Source organism: Psammomys obesus, unplaced genomic scaffold (assembly GCF_907164565.1).
Source record: "Psammomys obesus unplaced genomic scaffold, mPsaObe1.curated_primary_1811, whole genome shotgun sequence".
NCBI lineage: Eukaryota > Metazoa > Chordata > Mammalia > Rodentia > Muridae > Psammomys > Psammomys obesus.
This window is the reverse complement of record NW_026596069.1, coordinates 34,357,296-34,379,038: the sequence shown is the minus strand read 5'-3', so window position 1 is coordinate 34,379,038 and position 21,743 is coordinate 34,357,296. Positions and strand designations below refer to the sequence as shown.

Below are 21,743 nucleotides of genomic sequence, written 5' to 3'. Positions count from 1 at the left end.
CTACGAACTTGACCCTATGGGGCAGGGGAGCCACAGGAAGGCAGTGGCTAGCTTCTGGCTGTAGCCTCAGTACATGCCTTATGCCCCCATAACAACATGAAGTCCAATACATTGACAAGCAGCGGTTCGGGGTATTTGATTAGCATAGAATGAAGAAAAATAAAGGTGTTTTCATTACATTAAAATGGTTCTCTAGAAGACATGTCACCTCAGACATCATTTCTGTGCCATACTGAGAAAGTCCCGACTCACAGAAACCAGCAGAAAGCCTTTCCCAACTTGCCTCAAATTCCAGGGAAAACAGTTTTCAAATATACACAGTGAATCTGAGTTTGCTAAAGAAATATATTTCAGTTTTTAATTCCTTTAAACCTAAAATATATTTAAAACTCAAAAAAAGGATCTTGACATGTTTTAAAGCATCACCCTGAGACATGAGTTGATTCGTGGCTTTATTTTCATGTGAAATATGGCTTTCTAAAACTCCACTCTCAGCTCCCAGAAGGCCCACCATGCTGGCTGATCCACCCTTCTTGTCCACTCTTCTTCAAGCTGCATCTGGCCTAGGTTCTCACTTTCACTTTGTACCCTCCCTGTTCTCAGGCTCTCCACTGCTACTCCACACAGCGTCAATTCTTTAGTCACTATTTCCAGCTCCTGTTCCCCTCCCCCACAAGCTTCACACTTAAGATTAAAAATTTTTATTGGGCACTTTCATACAAACTAAATTCATTCAAAGCATAACTCACTCACTCCAGTCACACCCATCCATACATCTGGCCTCTGCTTCCCAGCTTTTCCTTCATGTTGAACTCAGCCTGCAGTTCGAGATGCCCGGGAGTAAACCAGCATTCTCCCACACCACCCAAATAAATTGGGAGATCTGACTCATTTTAACTCCTAAATACTCTCCAAACCCATCACCGACCATCCCCAGTGCCATGGCTTTCTCAGGAGTGATTGTTATCACATAACTGTCTGTCTGTCTGTCCCTTTATAACAAACCCCTACCCTCTCACCATTTCTCCATTACCTGAGGATGAACAAGAACTACAAAGTTCCAGTGTACCTTCTGCCCCTCTTGTTCATGCCCTTTCCTTGTCCTACACTTCACCTGCAACGACCCACTCTAATCGATAATTCTTTTACTCCCTTAACTGACTAGCTCTTGCTCCTCCAGCAAGAATTGGGAGGCTTAACCTTCTTTGGAAAAGAACTCCCCAGTCTTCTTTCCTGGGTGATTCCTGCCAGAGTTCTCTCTTCTTTACTTACCGTGTAAATAGTTCTGTCTTGCACTCAGCTATAGACCCAAACCAGAGCCTGGGTCATAGCTGGGGTGGTGCTCATTAACTGTCTTAAGAAGGAATGTGTAAAAGGCATGTGGACTGGCTGTTGAGATAGCTCAGGAGGTAAAAGTGCTTGCCATGTAAGCTTGACAGCCTGCATTTAATCTCCACCACTCAACATGGAAGGAGAGAACCAACTCGGAAAAGTTGTCCTCTGACTGCCACAGAACACACACATACACTTTTTAAAAAGGCACGTGGGTCACATATGAGCCTCCTACATATAAGTCTCCCCGCTCGGAGACTACAGCTTACCTGCAAGCCACACTTACCCTACCGCCTTGCTTACACAGTTCAAACCTAAGCTTTTGCTTATGTCTCAAACACACAAAATCTCCACTTGAACTACTTATTGATATCCTAGGGTATATAATGCCCAAAAATGTGACACAGGGCCTCAGATTCTTATACACAATGTTCAAAGCATTGTTCACAATGGTAGAAACAACCCCACATTCATCAAAAGTGACTGGATAAATATATGGCTAATATTCACACAACAGAATCTTATCAGCCTCAAGAAGCAATGGAATTCTGAGACATGCCAGAACATGGATGAACCTTGAGAACATTGTGCTAAGTGAAACAAGTCAGACAGAAAAAGACAAACATGCACATAAAAGACTCCATGCACACAAGGACTTGGAATAGGCAAATGCACAGAGGTATAAGGTACAGTGCAGTCACCAGGGACGACAGGAAAGTAAACAGACTGGTGATAACACTATCAAAGTATTTGAAGTCATGAACTGTAATCTTAGAAATGGCTGACATGCTGAACTTTGTGCTCATGTTTTGTCTATTTAAATCAAATCTGATGTAAAAGCCACCCAGGAGGCCCTTACAGCCCCCCAACCCCCAGCACAATGCAGGTACTTTAGTAATCATTTACTAACTGTAGTCTGACTAGGACTATACTAAGTGCTTTCATCCTTCTCCAAGATGTAACTTGTTCAATTTCCAGTTTCACTGAGAATTTAAGGGCTGAATTGTCTTCCTAAGGCCTTGATTATCAGCTTGCTACTTTTTTTTTTTTTTTTCAGATTTATTCATTTCATGTGTTTGAGTGTTTTGTGAACACTGTCTGTGCATGTCTGGTGTCTGTGGTGATCAGAAGAGGATGCTGGATTCCCTGAAACTGGAGTTATGGACGGTTGTGAACAGCCATGTGGGTGCTGGGAATTGAACCTAGGTCCTCTGCAACAACAAGTTTTCTTAACTGCTGAGCTATCTCTCTAGCACCTATGGGATTTTGTTTTTGTTTTTTAGTTTTTTTTGAGATAGGGTCTCTCTGTGTAGTAAAGGCTGGCCTTGAACTCAAAGAGGTTTGCTTGCCTCTGCCTCCTGAGTGCTGGGATTAAGAGTGTCGCCCATCCAGCCCAACCTCTACTATTTCGCTTTATGATGGCTTTTGCTATGCATCCCAGGTTGGCCTCAGATTTGTAATCCTCCTGCTTCTCAAGTGCTGGGGCTACCAGTACTTACTTTCAAACCAAGCTATTAAGTTTAAGAGACTGAAATTCCCCATATGAACGATTACTTTCATTAAATCATTGGAAGTCTGTAAGCTTTCTTTGTGTTCTTTAAATTGATACTAAAACATGGTCCATGAGTAACACTTATACGAGAGCGTGACAGGTAATTTACAGTGGTAACAGAAGTTGCCACATCAAGGAAGGCTGGAGAGCAAACAAGATATGTAGCTATGCAGCACCCTATTTCCCTAGCAGGGGCAAAGCCCTGGATTCAATACCCAGCACCACAGGTGGACATGTGCCTATGACCCTAGAGCTGGGGAGGGGGAAGCAGATCGTCCTTGGATATCAAGTTTGAGATTATCCTGGACTATGTAAGACTTTGTTGTTGTTGTTTTGTTTTGTTTTTTTTTTTTCAAGACAAAAAAAGTTCTAACATATTTTAGAGAGGCAAGGCAGGTAAGTTAGAAACAAAGTCCTGCCCCAGAAATCTGCTTCATCCTGACAGACACGCCAGACACTCACCCTATAGCCTTGAACACGCAGGTGCCATCCGAGCTGGCACAGTGCCCCTCATAACGCAGGTGGCCAACAGAGGCCCCTGTGGCCCATTTATTTCAAGCTGTAAAGGAAGCACCTACATCATGCACATCCCATCTCTGGCCATGCTTTCTGAAATGTTGTCCATGAAAAGTAGGGCGGGATGGGACACATGAGTGAGCCCACGTATGAGTCACACAGACAGAGGTTCCCACTGAACAAGTGCTCAGCGAAGCAGTCTCAGCACAGACAAAACTGAACATGTTAACAGAAAACACCCTAAAGACTTTCCACACTACAGAAGCAGCCCTGAAGCTGCATTTATGAATAAACTTTCATTTAATGCTATTATGAGAAAACAGAGTAATAATTCTCTCCCTGGAGTAGGTTATAATCCCTAATAAGTGGCAGGAAGCGTTCATCTTTGAAAGTCCTTAGGGCAATCCCCACTGTGGTTAAAAGCAGCAGCAGCTAAGTGGGGAGGTGCAGGCCTTTAATCCCAGAACTCTGGAGGCAGAGGCAGGTGGGGCACTGTGAGTTCCAGGGCAGTCTGCCTGCTCATGCAGCAAATGTCAGGCTGGTCAGGCTACCCAGAGAAACTCTGACTCAAAGAAACAAACAAAAGCAGCATGAAAACGGAGTAAGACTGGGGAAGAAAACGTTAGTGTCTGGCTATCTCGGTAACACCTCAGGTGAAAACAGGCCCTGACGTTGCTATTTGCTGGATCCACTTTCTCAATAATGATAACTTTCCATTTTCCCCACCCTCTCTATAATTTATTTTTTAAGGAAAAAGGGACTGTCTTGCCCTGACTGGTTCCCACCTCCTGGTCTTAAACTATTCTCCAGTCTCAGCTGTCTTTGCTGCTAGAACTAGGTACATCGAATGCCCACGCCAGGCTTTAGGTGACACCTCTAAAGGGCAGAAAGCAATTTTAGATTTTTTTCTCTAAAGATGAGAAAATCCACAGGAAGTCTTTGGGTGTTTGCAACTTTTATTCTATCCAGATGCAATTTTCTTCACGTCCTAAATATCTTTAATAAAAATGACAAAGAAAAATATTTTTGTTTACATTTTTGTTTGCTTTTGTTAAGGGTTTAATGTGTATCTTTGCACATGCTTAAGTATGTGTTCTATCTCTAAACAATACCTGTTAACTCCCTTAAAGACATCTTCTCCACATCTCTCACTCTGTGTGTTATCCAGCTGTGGGTCTGGGCTAGTTATCACCGACGAAAGAAGTAGCTTCTCTAATGGAGGCCGAGCTGATCTATGGGTACAGTAGTGTGGCATCAGGAGCCATTTTCCTGCCCCTGATTTATTTAGCAAAATAACAATAGTAGGCCTTCCCCTAGCCCCACTCTCTCTACAGTCAGGCTCTTTGCCTTCCTTAATGCTATCTCAGCCCTGAATGACATGTCTTGAACACAGCTCTCCCTCAAGGCTCAGGATCTACGCAGAAGAGGGGCAGAGAGATTATAAGAGTCAGGATTGGTGGATGATGTTAAGGAAAAAACATTTCCTCGACACAACAGGGCTGATGCCCATATGGACTCCCAGAGACTGTGAAGGTACAGTAAGACCCACACAGGTTCAAGCCAGACAAAAATCCCAGAATGGAGAAGACACAAAGTGCCACCACTGACCAAGAAGCCATTTGCACTTGGTAGCTGCTGGGAGAGGGAAAATTCTTCACTCGAGTGACACTGAGTATGCCAACCCCAGTCCTGGGCAGGCTTTGTGCCCAGGAATAATTGGCCAACACAAATCGGATTTCGTATTTTAAATGGCTTCTCCCCTACCTCCTCCTTCCACATTTCTTTCTCTTTCATTCAAGAAAAAAGAACATGAGGTTGGGAGGAGGGGGGGATGATCTGGGAGGAGTTGGGGAACAAAAGAGATTAAATTCTCAAAGAATTAGGGCTGTGTAGATGGCTCAGTGATTAAAAGCAGTTAACCACAGCTTTGGACTTCTGTGAGCACCAGGCATACACCTGGTACTGATACATACATACTCATATACACATCTTTGTTTTTAAGGTACCTGCTTTACCCAGTGCCCTTACAGATCATTAGGCAGTGTGATGCTGACAGGGAGCTTCTCGGGAGACACAGTCAATGATACAGACTCCCTCTGCTTATTAGGCCTAAATTTATTTTTCTTTGTTTTTGAAACAAAAATCTTAACTATATACAGCCCAGAATAATTTCCAACTCTCAATCCTCCTGCTGCAGCCTTCTCAATGGTGGGATTAAAATAAGAGTGATGAAGCTGGGTGTGATGGTGCACACCTGTATTTCCAGCACCTGGGAAGGCAGAGGCAGGTAGATCAGAGTTCAAAGCCAACTTGTTCTACAAAGTGAGTCCAGGACAGCCACAGGTACACAGAGAAACCCAGTCTCGAAACCCCCCCCCCCAAAAAAAACAGCAACACAAAAAAATAAAACCAAAACACCCCAAACAAACACACACACAAACAAAATAGGCGATGACCCCCCAAGTTTAAAACAGTTTTTGTTGTTTTTAGGACAATGGAGTGAGCAACTCTAAAACTTTTTAAAGATATTCTTAAGAAATACTTATCATTACTAGTCACATAGTGTGCTGCTCTATTAAAGGTAGTTTTTAAATGTTTCAAACTCAACTATACTATTTCTTACCTGAAAGCTTTCTTCTTTATGATTTTATATAGGGCTGGAAAGTAGCTCAGTAGCATAGAGCTTGCCTAACAATGTGTTAGGTCCTGCCTGGGTCTGACCCCCAAGCACCATGAAAGAAAAAGAAATGATGTTAATTTACCTCATGAATGCTAAAAGTTTATGCTAATGTATACAGGAGACAAAAGTTCAGTGAAGAATATTTTATGTTTTTAAGCACAAAACTTTAAATGTTAAAATTATTTGTTATCAAATAAATGAAAGGCTCAAAACAATAACCGACAAGCCTTCTCCATGGCCTGCCCCCTCCCTATTCCAGTCCAGGAGGCAGTCAGGATCCAGAGACAGCACCCCAAATGCACGCTCCAGAGGCAAGCAAAAGATAAGAAGGCAGAGGTGTACCTGCTAAAGGATACATTTAATTTTAACAGAGCAAAGAAATGGCTTTTTAAAGGTTGAGTGGTAGCTTACCATTTCAGAGTCACCTGAAAAGATAAGTGACAAGTTCCTCCCCTAACTGCTCCCAACAGTGCAAAGACAACACAGCCTCAGAGTTTTGATGGTGCTGCGCATTTCCTTTAGGGACAGGAGCAATGCAATTTCATGAATGTTCGTTTTCAGTCTAGAGAGGCAGAGCGAGAGGAGGGAATGAGGAGAGAAGAATAAAAACTAATTTTCCAGCCAGGGAAATACTTATAAAACCTTTTATGTCAAAGTTAGGATTTTAAAACATCACATACTAATGCAAAATCCAGTAGCACCTGTAGGATTGAAGCAAATGCTGCCATCATTTAAATGCTTTAAATATCCTTAAAAGACTGAGGAAAAAAAAGATGAAGTACATTCTCCAGAGAACAACTGTATTTCAAAATAAAAACTGTATTTTTGGGTTTTTTTTTTCCAGTTTTTGCTTTTGTACAAGATTTCATAGTTATAATAATTTATACACAAATGGGATTGACTTTTGCTCTCCTCCTGTGTCACTGCAAGTCCACATGTTTAGGATACTGTCCCCAGCATTATGTTCTGATCAATATATATATATTACCACAGTCTGACCTAAATATAGACTCATTCATTATAGAATATTTATCTCTGGAAAAAAATCAAATTTTATTATGCAAATGTTTATATAATATAGCAATGGAAAAAGCTACAGTAGGCACACAACCTATGACTTAGAGGCGATGAGTTCTACATGCTCTTCTAGTGTGAATGAATGTTTAAAATAGTCACTAAGAAGGTTTTATTTATATGTGCACTTGTGCCTACCTTCTCCCAAATACTGTACATGTCTACTGACAAGCTGGGAATTTATAGGTGCAGCCCTCAAGAAATTGTTATTAAAAAAAGAAACAATTAGGCTCTATTGGACATGGAAAACACTCACAAAAGTTCCAATTTTAAATTTCACAGCAGTAGGAAAATATTAAAAATAATTTCTGTATATACATATAAGTGTATGTATATACTAAATTACACATATGCCTCACATTATCAATGGAGACATTTTGCTGAGTTTTTTCCCATTAAATTATCACTATGCCAAAATTTAAAAATATTTCATCACATCATCAAAATAATTTGCTTACCATATCAACAGCTTATACTGTTTTTTTTTTTATTTTTTAGATTTTTTTTAAACTCTTCATAACTAAATTCCCTGATCCCTAGTGTTAGTCCTCTATTTAAATGAAAACCTGGTATTCTTTGACATTCAGAAACTCATAAATAAAATCATATCTGTTTTCAAAATTCTATCCATCAAATAAATTTTATTACCTGATTTATCAGAGAAATATCTCAACTCTGGGCATGTGTACTTAAATTATTCTCTCTATAATAGACAGGTAAGGAAAATACCTTAAGATAGATGGACATGACTGGTAATGGAACAGCACATAGAATCCGTGATAATTATGTGTCAGACACAAAGTTTTCAGAGACACCTTACTATAGAAACTAACTTTAGAAACAAACCATTTATTTTTCACTCTAATATAAATTAATATGTATGTATTTATGTACATACACAAATAGAAAACAAACTAGTACTAATAATTTGTTTATGAGTGAAAAAAATGGGTTATCTGATTAATTTGTACTTAACAATTCAATCATTTGGGGTACAAACAAAAAATCAGTGCATTCATTGACTCCAGAGTAAGGTACTCAAGCATACACTAATAAGAACCCTCTTCAGTATCACAGGCATTGTACAGCAAGATATACGTATTCTGATGCAATTCCTACTCGGGCAGAGCAGACAGCACTTGGCGTACTTTTAAAATAGCTTTGTGAAAAAGATGTATTATATAAAGAAATGCATGTTTGCTAAAAGTCTTAAAATTACATCAAAACAATACTAAAACCTGCTCTCCGAGAAGAGCCTGTTGAAGGTATTTCCCATTTTTGAAATGCCTAGGTAACAGTTCAAATATTGCCTTGTGAAGTTTGAATAGAGACATGATTTCTGTGAAGACCCATCTGCCACGGTTACAATTTAGATACAGTCCTCTGATGGGCTGCTGGACGGAAGTGGGCTTCCTTGAAACCAGCTATACACCTTAAAATTATCTATACTAAACAGTGCCCCCAAACCATTATTTTTCATAAATTGAAATGCATTAATCATTCAGAAAAGATTTCCTGCCAAATATATAAATAAATGTAACTGCATATTTTCTGTAAATATACTTAACATTGCTAGACTAAACCGTCAAGGACGGATTGCTGTATTTTAGTTCTCTGTGTCAAATTTACTATAAATTTAAAAAGGAAAACATCTGAGGAAGTCAGCTGCCTTTGTTTAGTTGGCTTTAAAATGTGTAATAAAGTGGGAGACAGTGTCTTCTCATAAATACATGGAATCAATATGGGAAAGTAAACTATACAACAGACAAGATTGGAGAACAGCAGAGTGTTACCAGAGTAGCCACTAGAGTGAAAACACTCCCAGTACAAAAAGGGGAAGAACTCCAGACACCCATGATAGTGAGTTTCAATTAGAGACATAGCTCCCCCACTCCTAGCAAAGATTAATCGGTAATGGCCCTTTCTCAGCAGCACAAAAATATCCTGAGAAATTATTCAGATAACAACAAAGACAGGGCTTCCATTACTAAGTTTTTGCACAAAACACAGCTATAGATATCATAAATTAATTTAAAAAGCAGATAATCTTCACTGTGTTGGAAAAAAAAGGGGGGGGGGAAGAAGGGACCCAGGCATTGTAAATTCTCCCATTGGCTAATACCAGGGGGGAAAGATTACATTAAGTGTCTACTTATAACTTTCTGGTTAACTATGGCCAATATACATGGAGGTAATTTGTAGTTCAAGTTTTTCATGTCTTTTTTTTCCCCAACTAGCTATAAGCTAAATTCTAAAATTTATACTGAAATATACAATTCCAATTTTCAAAACACCCTCCTCCTGGAGGAATGAGATTCAAAAAATTTTGTGCAATCTTGGTGTGGAGGCCAAACAGTCTTACGAAGACAGACAGTGTCTCTTCATCTATTGGCACTGAAATTTCATTCTCCTTAGCTGCATTCTAGTAGCTTGGCCAAATTATCTCGTAATTCTGTTAGTTCAAATATTTTTCCATCCAGAATTTCTAAGAGTGTCTTCAGGTTACTGCGGAAAGCCTCTTGTTCATTCTGGCTCTTCTCCAGGCGCTGTTCTAGGTCAGACAGCTGCCCCTCCAGGTCTTTATTTCGAATTTCAACTTCCTTCAGAAAGAAAAGTGTAACACACACATACTTGTCAGTTTATTGTTTAGATGACAATACATCCCTACTGTTCCTAGGATCTTCTAATAAGTTGGACAGTCAGGCAGTGCCTCTGACACTCAACTTCATACAATTTAAGGAGATTTGGATTCAGCCATCTCAGAGTGCAACACTTGACTACAAACACATCTGCCCTCTCTGCTTCCCTCCATGCAACACTTTAGGCACTTCACAGGACAAGCAGAACACCCCATCTCAGGATCATTTGCAGCTCATTTTTATTGTTGCTCATATGCAACTGAGAAATCAGGTGAGAGTAGGCAGAGACAAGGAGTAACTCTAAAGTAACTCTAAAGGAAGACCTAGAAAAGAAACATCTCCCTAACATGAGATTGTAAATTTGTCTTACAATGATCCTGATCCTGTATTTAGGGTCAAAGAATATACAATTGTTCAACTCTAAAATCTGTAACAAACAGATACAGTAATTACATGTATCAGAAGTATAAAGTTGACAATTCTATGCTGAAAGTCCAGAGAGAGAGAGAGATGACAAAAAGAAAAGAAAAAAAGAAAAATTTTAAACAAAAATGTTTAAAACTTTTGCTATGGTCTAACTCCTAGCACACTAAGAATTATTTTAGGAGTTATGACTTTTAACAATGTTTCTTAGCATGACAAATATTATATAATGAAGTAAGTAAAAAAGACAGAATTACATGAGTTATGATTTAACTTTAGTTTTGAAAATCAATTTCAGAGCTGGAGAGACGGCTCGGCAGTTACGAGCACTGGCTGCTCCTCCAGAGGTTCTGGGTACAATCCCAGCCCCCGCATGCTGGCAAACAGCCATCTGCAGCTCCAGCTACAGGGGATCCAGTGCTGTCTTCTGGCCTCCAAAGGCATGCATGCATGTAGTGCACAGATAAGCATGTAGACACACATCTATACATATAAAAATAAAAGTTAAAAAAAGATTTCTAGTGTTTGAATTAGGAAGTTTTTTTCTTGATATTATTTTTTCTCACAATTTTCTCAAAAAAAAAAAAAAGTTTTTAGACCACCAAGATTTACCAGGTTTACCAAGATTTACCATTTACACTTGCTACCAAATTCACAACCTAAGTTGGGTTTCATGTTGCACACCTTTAATTCCAGTACTAAGGAGGCAGAGGCAGGTGAGTTCAGGGCCAGCCTGGTCTACAGGATAAGTTTCAGGATAGCCAGACTACATAGTGTGACACCCTCCTCCCTGTCTCTCTTTCACATCTCTTCCACACATACACACACACAACTAAAACAAACAAACAAACAAACAAACAAAAACAAACCAACCAAACAAGAAGACTTACGACCTGACTTCAGTGCCTGGGACTGTTGGAGGTTGGTCTGATGTGTGTTACTGGCCCTCAAGATCTGGTCACACCTATCCTTATTTTGTAAACCTGCCTAAGACATACCTGATTGGTTGGTTAAATGGCCTATTACTGGGTGGAATGGGGTAGGCATGGCTAAGGTTCTTGGGCTTCTAGGACAGGAGAATCATGGGACACAGACGGACAGGAAGAGAGGAAGAAGGAGGATGCCATGATGGGTTAGTATGGAGAAGAAACCACATGGGCTGGGAGAAAGGACTCCAGTACGAAGATGAAGAGTACACGCAAGTACGGATGGAAGACAGTCCAAACAGAAAAGATTACAACAGACGGCACTAGATAGGGGCTGGGAGATGGGTGAGGGGTTCAGACAGCGTGAGTGGGAATATCCGCCTGGCCCAAGCTAAACAAGGCAACTATAAAATCTAACAGGCTTTCTTATCTGTGATAGCGTGGTAGACAACACCGCCGTGAGAGCCAGAGGGCTAACAATAAACATTATATAGCCCAACACTTCTACATTACAACAACATGGGACACACATGGTAGAGGGAAGGACAGACTTCTCAAAGTGGCCTGAAATTGACACATCTACTTTGGCACCTTTGTGTAATAAATACATATAATAATGGCACTGAAGTCTTGAGAAAAAGAACTGAGTGAACTGACTTGAAGACATTACGGAAAGTAACAGCTGATAATTTTGAACATAAAGTGATTTGACAGCAATAATTTATGAATAAGATTCAAGCAACAGTACAATATTCCCCAGATAAGCTACAATGCGTGGGAAAATTAAGAAGGAACTAGAACATCTATAATTTATAAGTGAAGGGTATAAAGGCCCAATTTAATATAAAAGTATTTGCTGTTCAATGTTAGCCACTTTGATGTCAGCCACTTGTCTTTAGTCAGCCTTTGAATAATTGCAAAGTGAAGATAACTAATAAATTTTCTGAAATGAATATTTACACATTCAGAAGCTAAATCCATGGAGGCTGTAAACTATTAGGGAGGCCCTGAGGACCTGGGACTGCACTTCAACAACAAGCTTACAGATAGGATGCTTCCAGCTGCAGAAACAGAGCAAATGTCACGCACCATCATGCCTACTTCACAGCACAGCCCGGCTGGCCCTCTACTGCTCTGCTCTGAAATGAAAGGCAACCTTGTTCTGTTTTCTAACGATGAAACAGCCAGACCCTGTAAATGGAACCACCCCAAACACTATTTCTTCATTTGTAAAAACAGCACTATGTTCTTTAGGTGAATGTCCTACTCCAAGATGTGTGCCTCTGTAGGAATTCTGCTACTTAAATAACAAAACAGCATGAGCACAGCAGACAACACTGGTCTGTTTTCAGATAGGAGAACATGTTCGTAGGGTAGGAACAGACAACCTAGAAAACAGGGCCAGCCAGGTGTGGCGAGGCCAGCCAGTACTGTTCTGGCCTCCACACACACTTGCCAATCTCTTTCTGGGTTTCGCGTCTTTCTCCAAGCTTGTCTTCTACCATCATTTTTGCCTATTAATTTCTGCATCTTTGAAGGCACACAAGGGGCAGCAATTTCATAATGTAGATTAAAAAACAAATGGCACTTTGTAGGCCAGAATCTCAAATTCTTTTCAGAGTGCTTTAAAGGCCAAAACCTGAAAGTATAAACTTCTACTGGAAAAAAGTCATATTCTATATGTGTTAGATGTTAAGAGTCAAAACAGGGAGATATTTCAAAATATAACTATAACCACAGTCAGTAGGACTGGGTATGTTTAATTTTCTTTACATTTAAATCCTGCACCATTCAATCTAAATAAAAGTCAAACAAAAATTGCTATATTGATACCTGCTTCACTGCTTACATTTAAGATAGTAAGTATGCAACTAAAATGTTTTATTAGGCTGGTAACATTTACACATAACAGGACATTTTAATCAACAATAGAAACATCAATACTCATTCTATATAGAAAAAATGGATAAAAGAAATGTATGTATTTTGAAGAACTTATTTAACAATTAGTTGTTGGGCATCTCATTGTCTATTAGTAAGCACTGGGAATAAAAAATTCAGCATAAGTAAAATGGTCCCTATTTAATACAGTATGCTTTATAGAAGGAAGATATTGGCAATAAAGAAGTAGAATTTATTTCTGAGTGGACAAGGTAATAAGAGTTTGTACATGGACATCTGCCAGCCATCCTCCACAAGCCACAGGAACATACAATGAAAATAAAAGCTGTGCAAATTTCAGGAATTCGATATTACAGAGAACAACACAAGTGTCAAATCACTGGCGGTCTGAGAATGTAAGCGACAGTTTCTGCAGGTCTGTTTCTCAAGCTGTCACTCTAACCCCTTCCAGCGGGAGTATAGGGCTGTGCAGTGGACAACAAGTCTGTGAAAGAGGAGGGCCTCTGTGACTGCCCAACTCAAGAGCAATGGCTGGTCGGACAGAGCAGATCCCCATCTGAGCAGTGACTGCAAGGCAACAGCTCTTTAGAAAAGAGGACAAAGAGTAAAAGAAACAAGACAAAAAAGGTAAACTCTTGTTATATAAATAAAAATTAAAATACTGAAACACATACAACCTGTCTCCTACTGCTCCTCAAAAGAGGGTGTTTTTAAGTATGAATTTATAAATCACGTTAAACTGCTATTCTGTCCACAAAAATGCAAAGGTATAACATTCATTTATAAAAACAATCAACAGAAAATCCTAAAAACAATTCAGTAAAACATCAAAAAGTTTCCCAAACCAACTATGAAGCAGAAAGATTCTTAACATGACAGTTCATGCTAAATTACAGTTTATAGAAAAGTATTCAAAAAGGAGCTTGAATTGGGCACCCAAAACTAAGAACATGGGGTTGGAAAGATGGCTCAAGGGGTTAAGAACATTGGCTGCTCTGGCTGAGGACCTGGGTTTAGCTCCCAGCACCCACATGGCAGCTGACAGCAGTATGCAACTCCAGTTCAAGAGCATTCAATGCCCTCTTCTGGCCTTCAAGGATACTACAGACATGTGATAGACAAGCAGAACGTGCAGGCAAAACACTCAATAAACAATGACAAAAAACTAAGGATACTAAGGAAATACACTGAAAAAAATGGGAGAGTTAATAAATAAAATGAAATAAATGAAATGAAAAGGGAAAATCTCACTAGAAATGAGTTATAAGGTCCCTACTAAGATAAAAAACAAAATAAGAACAGTTTTCACTAATACTTGTATATTCAGTTATTATTCCTTAATTATATACAAAAATTTCAAGATAATAAAAACAAAATAAAGTAGGAAAACCCAGAAAGTGAGTTTTGTAATTGAATATAAGAATATTCAATTACACATAATTAGATATGTTGCAGAAGGGAAATAACATGTGAGGACAAATATTTAAATTTTACGCATGGAACTTTTTTGGCACTGGGGATGTCTAGAGAAACTGAAGTGAGGTTCTCTTGGCCACTGAACTCAAACCCCATAAGAACATGAAGATAACATTCTTGGATATACACTATTATTTAATATGGAGTCTTACTATGTAGCCCTAGATGGCCTGTACTTTGTGACATAGATCAGGCTAAACTTGAACTCATCATGCCCAGCTAAATAAGGAAATTAAAATGGTCCACTAATACTTGAAAAAAGTGACTTTAAACAATCACTTTGAGAAATATATTGGTAAATCTAACTTAAAAAAAAAAAAGACATATCCTTACAGCATTCAAGCAAACCAAGCATAAAACTTATTAAGGCAAGAGAATCATAACTGGAATGAGACTATCAAAAATGACATATATGTGCTGGAGCAGTTAAGAGCAGTTATAAGCACTCGCTGTTCTTCCAGAGGACATGGGTTTGATTCTAATACACAGAAGACAGCTCACCACCATCTCTAACTCCAGTCCCTTTATGGACTCCACGGGCACCAGGTGAACACATGTGGGTCACAGACATACGTGCAGGCAAAACACCAATACACCTAAGTTAAAATTTAAAAAATAAGTAAAATTTTTAAAATGGCATATAAAAAAAATAAGGCTGTAATAGAGTTGTGACTGGTGGTGAGTGCTATATGATATGAATTTGCCCTCCAAAACTCAGGTGCCAAAACTTCACGGCCAGTATGATGAAAGCCAAATATTAAGAGAGCTAGAAAGAGGAAATGGAGAGATGGCTCAGCAGGTAAAAGCAGAGTTCCATTCCCAGTACCCACATCAGGTTCAAGGGTTAAAACAGTCATAAATGCAGAGTAGGTGACAGACAGTTCTAACTCCATCTGTAAAAGGTCTGAGATGGGATCACCAGAGCAAGCCAGTTAGCAAAACTAGCCAGATAGGTGTGCTGTGGAACTCAAAGAGCCTGTCTCAATGACTAAAGCAGAAGAGCAATTCAGAAGAGTGGTACCAACCCTAGGCCTGCACGTGTGTGCACACCTATACACAGCAAAAACACGCACTACATACACCACAAACACAGAAGGGAAATCAGGGGAAGAAAACTGGCTAATTTGAGGACCGTGGATGAGAAACTATGAGAGGAGCCTGGATGTTAAGGTCTTCAAAGAATGGCATCACTGTGCCACAGGACAGGGTCTAGAGAAGGGTTTCTCCTTGGCCAGAGCTGGAACACCAAGCAAAACAGACATGACAACCAGACAGAACTGATCCTGGAATGGATGGGTCCTACGCAAAAAAAAAAAGAAAAACAGTTAGTAAGGTGTGTTACAAAGGAGATTAAGATAATTACAGGCATTTAATTAAGATATATGAATAAATAATTTCTTAATTTTGATGGCTACGTAAGAAAAGATCTTTAGCTTTCTAGATGAAGCAACAAAGTGTTTAGAGGGAAAAGCATATGTACCCCTTATTCTTAAGCAGTTCAGAAAAGAACCACAGCATACATAGCAAGAGTGGCAAGATGGGGTGAGAGGGAGAGACAGACAGACTACAAAATGATAAAACAAATAGGACAAAAAATATTAAGGTTTGGGAAAAGTAAGGGAAAGACGTATAACTGAATTATTTCTTTCAGCTTTTCTCTACGTCTAGTATGTCAAAATAGAAAGCTTAAAAATACACTGGAAGTAAATAAGGTCATTTCAAATGTGATAAGTACAAGATGGAAAATGAAGCACAGTAACAGAACAAAGCATACTTGGGAAGGGGGCACTTAGCAGGGATCTGAACAACACTGCTTACATGAGCAATGCAGAGAAATGAATATCTGAGCTAAGAGTTCAGAAGCCAGGCACATGAAGACCTGGCAGTATGAGATTTCTTTTCTTTTTTCTTTTCTTTTCTCTTCTCTTCTCTTTTCTTTTCCCCAATACAGGGTTTCTCTGTGTAGCCCTTGCTGTCCTGAAACTTGCTCTGTAGACCAGGCTAGCTTCGAACTCAGAGATCAACCTGCCTCTGCCTCCCGAGCGCTGGGATTAATGGTGTGTGCTCTTAAGGTGAAAGCACTACTGATGCCTCAAAGGTGTGCAAAGATGGTAGACAGGGCAGGTGAGACAGCTCAGCAGGGAGAGGTGACTGCTGTACAGGTCTGACAGCCTTTGTCCCCAGAACCCACAGGAAGATGAAAGGAGAACAACTCCACAAAGTTGCCCTCCCATACCTGCTACAGCATGGGTACTTATGTACATGCACTCAGATATACACCTATATAAGCACACAAAGCTCAAAAAGTTTCAACATCTATAAAAACGAGAAACATGGAAATCTGTTTAGTTTTACCCATAAAGAAAAAAAATTGTAACTTTAAAAAGTAGAGAGAGGGTGAAGCAGGGCGTGGAATATGACTCAGCAGCAGAGTCCTTACCCAGCCTGCAAATGCAAAAAGCCCCAGGTTCAATCCAAGCACCACAAATACACAGAAATGAAGTGAAGCTCCTCCCTTTATTTCCCATGAGGGAGGACAGATGCTCAATGGATGCCCTGCTTTCCAGATGGGCATTCCTTAACATGAAACTGGTACCAAAGATGTTCTTGAAAGCAGCTCAAAAAAAAAAAAAATCATCACAAGAGTATGCATTAACATAAAAAGACTCATTTGGACATCAGTTATTATTACAACACTGCGACAACAGAAACCTCCACCCTAGACTCATCTGGACATCGGTTATTATGACAACACTGGCACAACAGAAACCTCCATCCTAACAGGAATGCTGAGAGAAAGCCATGTGAAAAATCTTTAAAGGAATGTCACAGCCAGGCATGGTGGTACACGCCTGTAATCCCAGCACTCTGGGAGGCAAAGGAAGGTGGATCCCTATGAGTTTGAGGCCAGCCTAGTCTATAAAACCAAAAGAAAAAACAGGGAGAAACTAGCTTGAACCACCTACCCTTTCTATCCAGCTCCAATTACATGTTTCATACTAGTGCCAGCAGGGCCTCTTGGCCTGAGCATCCTGGCCTTTGGGACCAGAAGATAAAGCCCTGTTTAGCAGCACCACTGGCTCTGACTCCTAACACTCTTCTAGTAGTGAAGATATAACTGTCTTCACACATCAGTAAGTGTTCCTTGGGACACAGAACTGCCCACGGAGAACCAGCGCTCCACATGAAGAATGATAATGTACAAGTAGCACTCACTAGGCTAGACCAAAACAAACAATCCCACAACCCAGACTGCTGACGAGCCGCAGCAGGCAACACAAGGGTGCACAGGATGGGGCTGTTTCATATAAGGAACATGTTTTGTTTTGTTCTGTTTTCTTGAGACATGGTCTCTATGAAGCCCTGGCTGTCCTGGAACTCATGTAGACCAAGCTGGCCTTGAACTTGGAGATTCTCAGTTCCTAGCCTCTGGAGTACTAGGATTAAAAGTATGGGAAACCATACCCGTCCAGAGTCTGGTTTCTTTTCTTTTTTGGTGGGGGTCAGAGAAGGGGCTACATATTTGAGACAGGATTTCTCTGTGTAGCCTTGGCTGCCTGCACTCGCTTTGTAGACCAGGCTGGCCTCGAACTCACAGAGATCCACCTGCCTCTGCCTCCTGAGTGCTGGGATTACAGGTGCACCACTTTGCCTGACTGAAGTCTGTTTTCTTTACAAAGTATCTTGCAGAGTTTGATGGCCAAGGACAGAGGCATTAGAGTGACTGTCTTGATGTAAATGCAGGTTGGACAAGTTATATTTCTTTAAGCTTTGGGTTCCTATGCATTGTACTTTGACATGCTGATAGCACAGTACACAGCAAGTACTGAATAAATGTTGCTGATTCTTCTATAATCTTCTATAATCTAACCCATAATCTTCCTAATCCTGGGCTTCCTGGTCCCTCTTCATATGCCATGACAAACTCCCTTGATGAATACATGTGTTTCTATTCTAAAGTGCTTCTCGCCCTTACTGAGGCAGGTAGCTTAAGTGGGCAAAAGGCAGCTTATAATGAATTCTGAAAAATCTTTCTATATTTGACTCCCACCAATGCAGGATGCATGTATGTCAATTAGAATCAGGAAGTGTGTTACCCATACAGAAAAAAGTAGACAAAATTGATCAAGACCAAAGAACAGGAAAAGGCACTAACTTTTGTTTTATTAGGACACAAGGAATGCAGGATTTCAGAAAATAGCTCAGCACACAAAACACCAGCAGGTCCCTAAACTACATGAAATCCATTTGAGATGTTGTCCCTTCAATTTAGGGTATCTTTTGATGAAAAAAAAAAAAAAAAAAAGGAGAGCTTTCCAAAGTACTGCACTAAGAACAATTGTAAAAGGCCATGAATGATTACAAACTACCTAAATGAAGTACTCAAAGAATGTCTAGAACATTGAACATTAGGCATAAATTGGAGGTACTAGAAGAAAAGGAAAGAAAATATATAAAAATGAAGGCTCAAAAAAGTTATCATGTTGTGAAAGAATAACTAATGCTTTTCTGTATAAACTTGATAAATGTTTTTACTTTGGTTACCTGTAGTTTTTGAGTCAAAGAGTCCCTCTGTTCTTGGAGTTCTCTGGCATTATCAATTTCTTGTTTTAATCTTTCTATTTCCTGGAAAAGGTAAAGTAATGTCTTTAACAACAATTAACTTATAATAAGAACAGGGAAGACCTAATTTTTCCATGAAATTATCTCCTAGTTCTTAGGAAACAGTAATTTGAAAAATACCCTTTATTGACTGACTTTCAGAGGGGATGTGTATCTTTATGTTGGCTGGAACAGAATGGGGTTCCTCTTTTTCTGTCTCGGTGTGGGGCAGGGTTCCTATGTACTTCATGTCTTGAACTTACTTTGTAGCAAAAGCTGATCTTAAACTCAAGATCCTCCTCCTCAGCCTTCTGCATCTGGGACTATGGGCATAGTACCATATGCCCAGCTTAGAATTTATCAACAGGGGTAATCTGATGGCTTTACCATAGCACTTAATAGCTTCAAGTTTGAAATAAAAATTTTCTCCTTGGTATATAAAATAACTCTTTTTGACTAGAAACCAAAGAAAGTAACAACCTGCAAAAATTCATTCAATCTATAATTGTTTCCTGTTGATTCTATAAATACAACTCTCATAAAAGGCAACACCACAGTTCAACGCTGTTAATAGTGGTAACAGACCAAGAGTGCAGAAACAGGAACAAGCCTCACGGTGGTCAATAGAAGTTTTTCTTTAAAAAGAAGCCCAAAGTCTCCCTTTTTTTCCGGACGGCACTTTAGATCTGACGGAGTCTACTGTGCCATGTACAGTGTTCTGCGGCTCATGGAGGACTAGAGAGTGGACCTACCTCTTCTTTCACTTTCAGTGTCTCCTCCAGTTCCTGCACTGTCTGGCTGAGCTCCGCCTTGTGGGTGTGCACCGCATTTGCTTGACTACTAACACATTCCAGCTCAGTGACCTGCAAGTAAATGAGAGCACAGATTAAGTTAAGTGGCAATTTCTAAGGGTTTCCTGCTGAAGTCATAGTCTCTGAGAAGCTAATGAATTCTCAATTACTATATGAAAGACTATTAAGATTCTCAGCATAAAATAAATTCTTTAAAGATAAATATATGAGGCAATGGAAAAAAACCAAAGGATTATTAGATAAGCTGAGGTCAATAAATTATTCACGTGCTGATCAGAGACAGGTTAGGGAAAACAAGTGATTACTACAAAGATTCCTATGTAGAAAGTCTTCCTTAAAATTTATACAGGTATAGATATGACTGCATGCTTTCCCCCTTTGCGGTCTTCAAAACTAGTAGAGTAAAGATTTTTTTTTTCAAATAAATTTCCAAAATACAAGAAAATCTAAAAGGAAAGATATGCTTTAAAACACTCTAAAAACTTGGATATTAGAATGACTTCATGTCAACTGTGCCTCTTCTGGGAAAGAGAACAGTTTTTAGTCACTAAGAATTTACCAAGAGCCAACAAGGAATGCAGTTGACACCCTTTTAAGATAATGAATGAGCACTTGACACCCTTTTAAGATAATGGGGAAAAGGTCAATATTCATAAAAGTTATCCAGCCCCACTTAGTACAATCCTGTAACATTTACAAACACACCATCACACACTCCACATGCCACACTCTCCAAGTCCAGGTGAGTAGAATAAAGCAAACTTGCCTTGAAATTTCCAAATAGCAAATTGCCCTCTACATTCTCTAAGTGTATCATTCACATCCTAGCTTCCTTTCTACTTAAGTACTGATATACTTCCTTACCTTTGTTACTTATGTCTGAACAAATACAATGCTGCTCTGGATTCAACTGTAAGTGTGGCCTGTCAGAGATTCTGGAACTGCTAACAAATTACTCCTTCATTGTATGACATTTAAAGTCTTATAGTTCATAATAGTAAATCTTTCTTTCAAGATTGATGATTGTTTGATTGATTTTGTATACAGTGTTCTGCCTGCATGTGTGCCTGCAGGCCAGAAGAGGGCACCAGACCTCACTATGTGGTTGTTGGGAATTGAACTCAGGGCTTTGGAAGAACTGCCAGTGTTCTTAACGTCTAAGCCATCTCTCCAGCCCTTCAATATTAAATCTTTTTCTTTTTCTTTTCACTGATGAGAAATGAACCCAAGGGCTTGCGCATGTGAAGCAAACACTGGACCATTGGGCTGCATCAGTAGACCACAAATGGTAAGTTAAATCCCAGGGCCTTTCATTCGCTGGCTACAATCTATCTAAACATCTATTTTGGCCAAAATGTACATTTCTGAATGTAACAGTAGGCAATTCTCTTTGTCTTAAGAATAAAAAGTGTTCATGTCTATCTTCTTGACTTCACTAGAATGTCCCTCTGAAGACCTTTCTGATCTTAGTAGGCAGTCAACTTTCAACTCAGCACTTATCTTCTAAAAGTCAATCCCTTCTGCCAGAACCCTCACAGCTCTCTTCTCCTTTGTTCACAAAATGGAGCTTTAATAATTAAAGAGAGAGAGAGAGAATGAGAATGTGTTGGCAAGATAGCGAAAAAAAAAAAAAAAAAAAAAAAAGCAACTGCCACACAACCATACAATCTGAGTTCAGTTCCCAAAATCTCAACACAGGATCCACAGAACTTAAAGGGAATTTCAGTGCTGATAACAATGGAATGGCCTACCTTTCACACAGTGATTTTTCCTAGGATTAGGGAAAAACTGAAAGAAACTAAATCTATC

At 39.5% G+C, this 21,743-nt stretch overlaps 1 protein-coding gene across 3 annotated transcripts in view; it reads right to left on the bottom strand.

Annotated features, from left to right (window-relative positions):
* Positions 1-6,879: 6,879 nt before the first annotated feature.
* Positions 6,880-21,743, bottom strand: part of Homer1 (homer scaffold protein 1) — a 100,149-nt gene continuing 85,285 nt past the window's right edge. For 2 of the 3 annotated variants that reach the window (XM_055625291.1, XM_055625290.1), the window contains 3 exons: positions 19,875-19,985; positions 19,066-19,146; positions 6,880-9,754 (listed from right to left, as the gene is read on the bottom strand). In XM_055625291.1, coding sequence (XP_055481266.1) covers positions 9,566-9,754; positions 19,066-19,146; positions 19,875-19,985 — 381 coding nt within the window. In that variant the 3' untranslated portion in view covers positions 6,880-9,565. Of the gene's footprint in view, positions 9,755-15,021; positions 15,820-19,065; positions 19,147-19,874; positions 19,986-21,743 lie in introns of all 3 variants that reach the window. The other variant, XR_008722209.1, reaches the window with a different exon arrangement.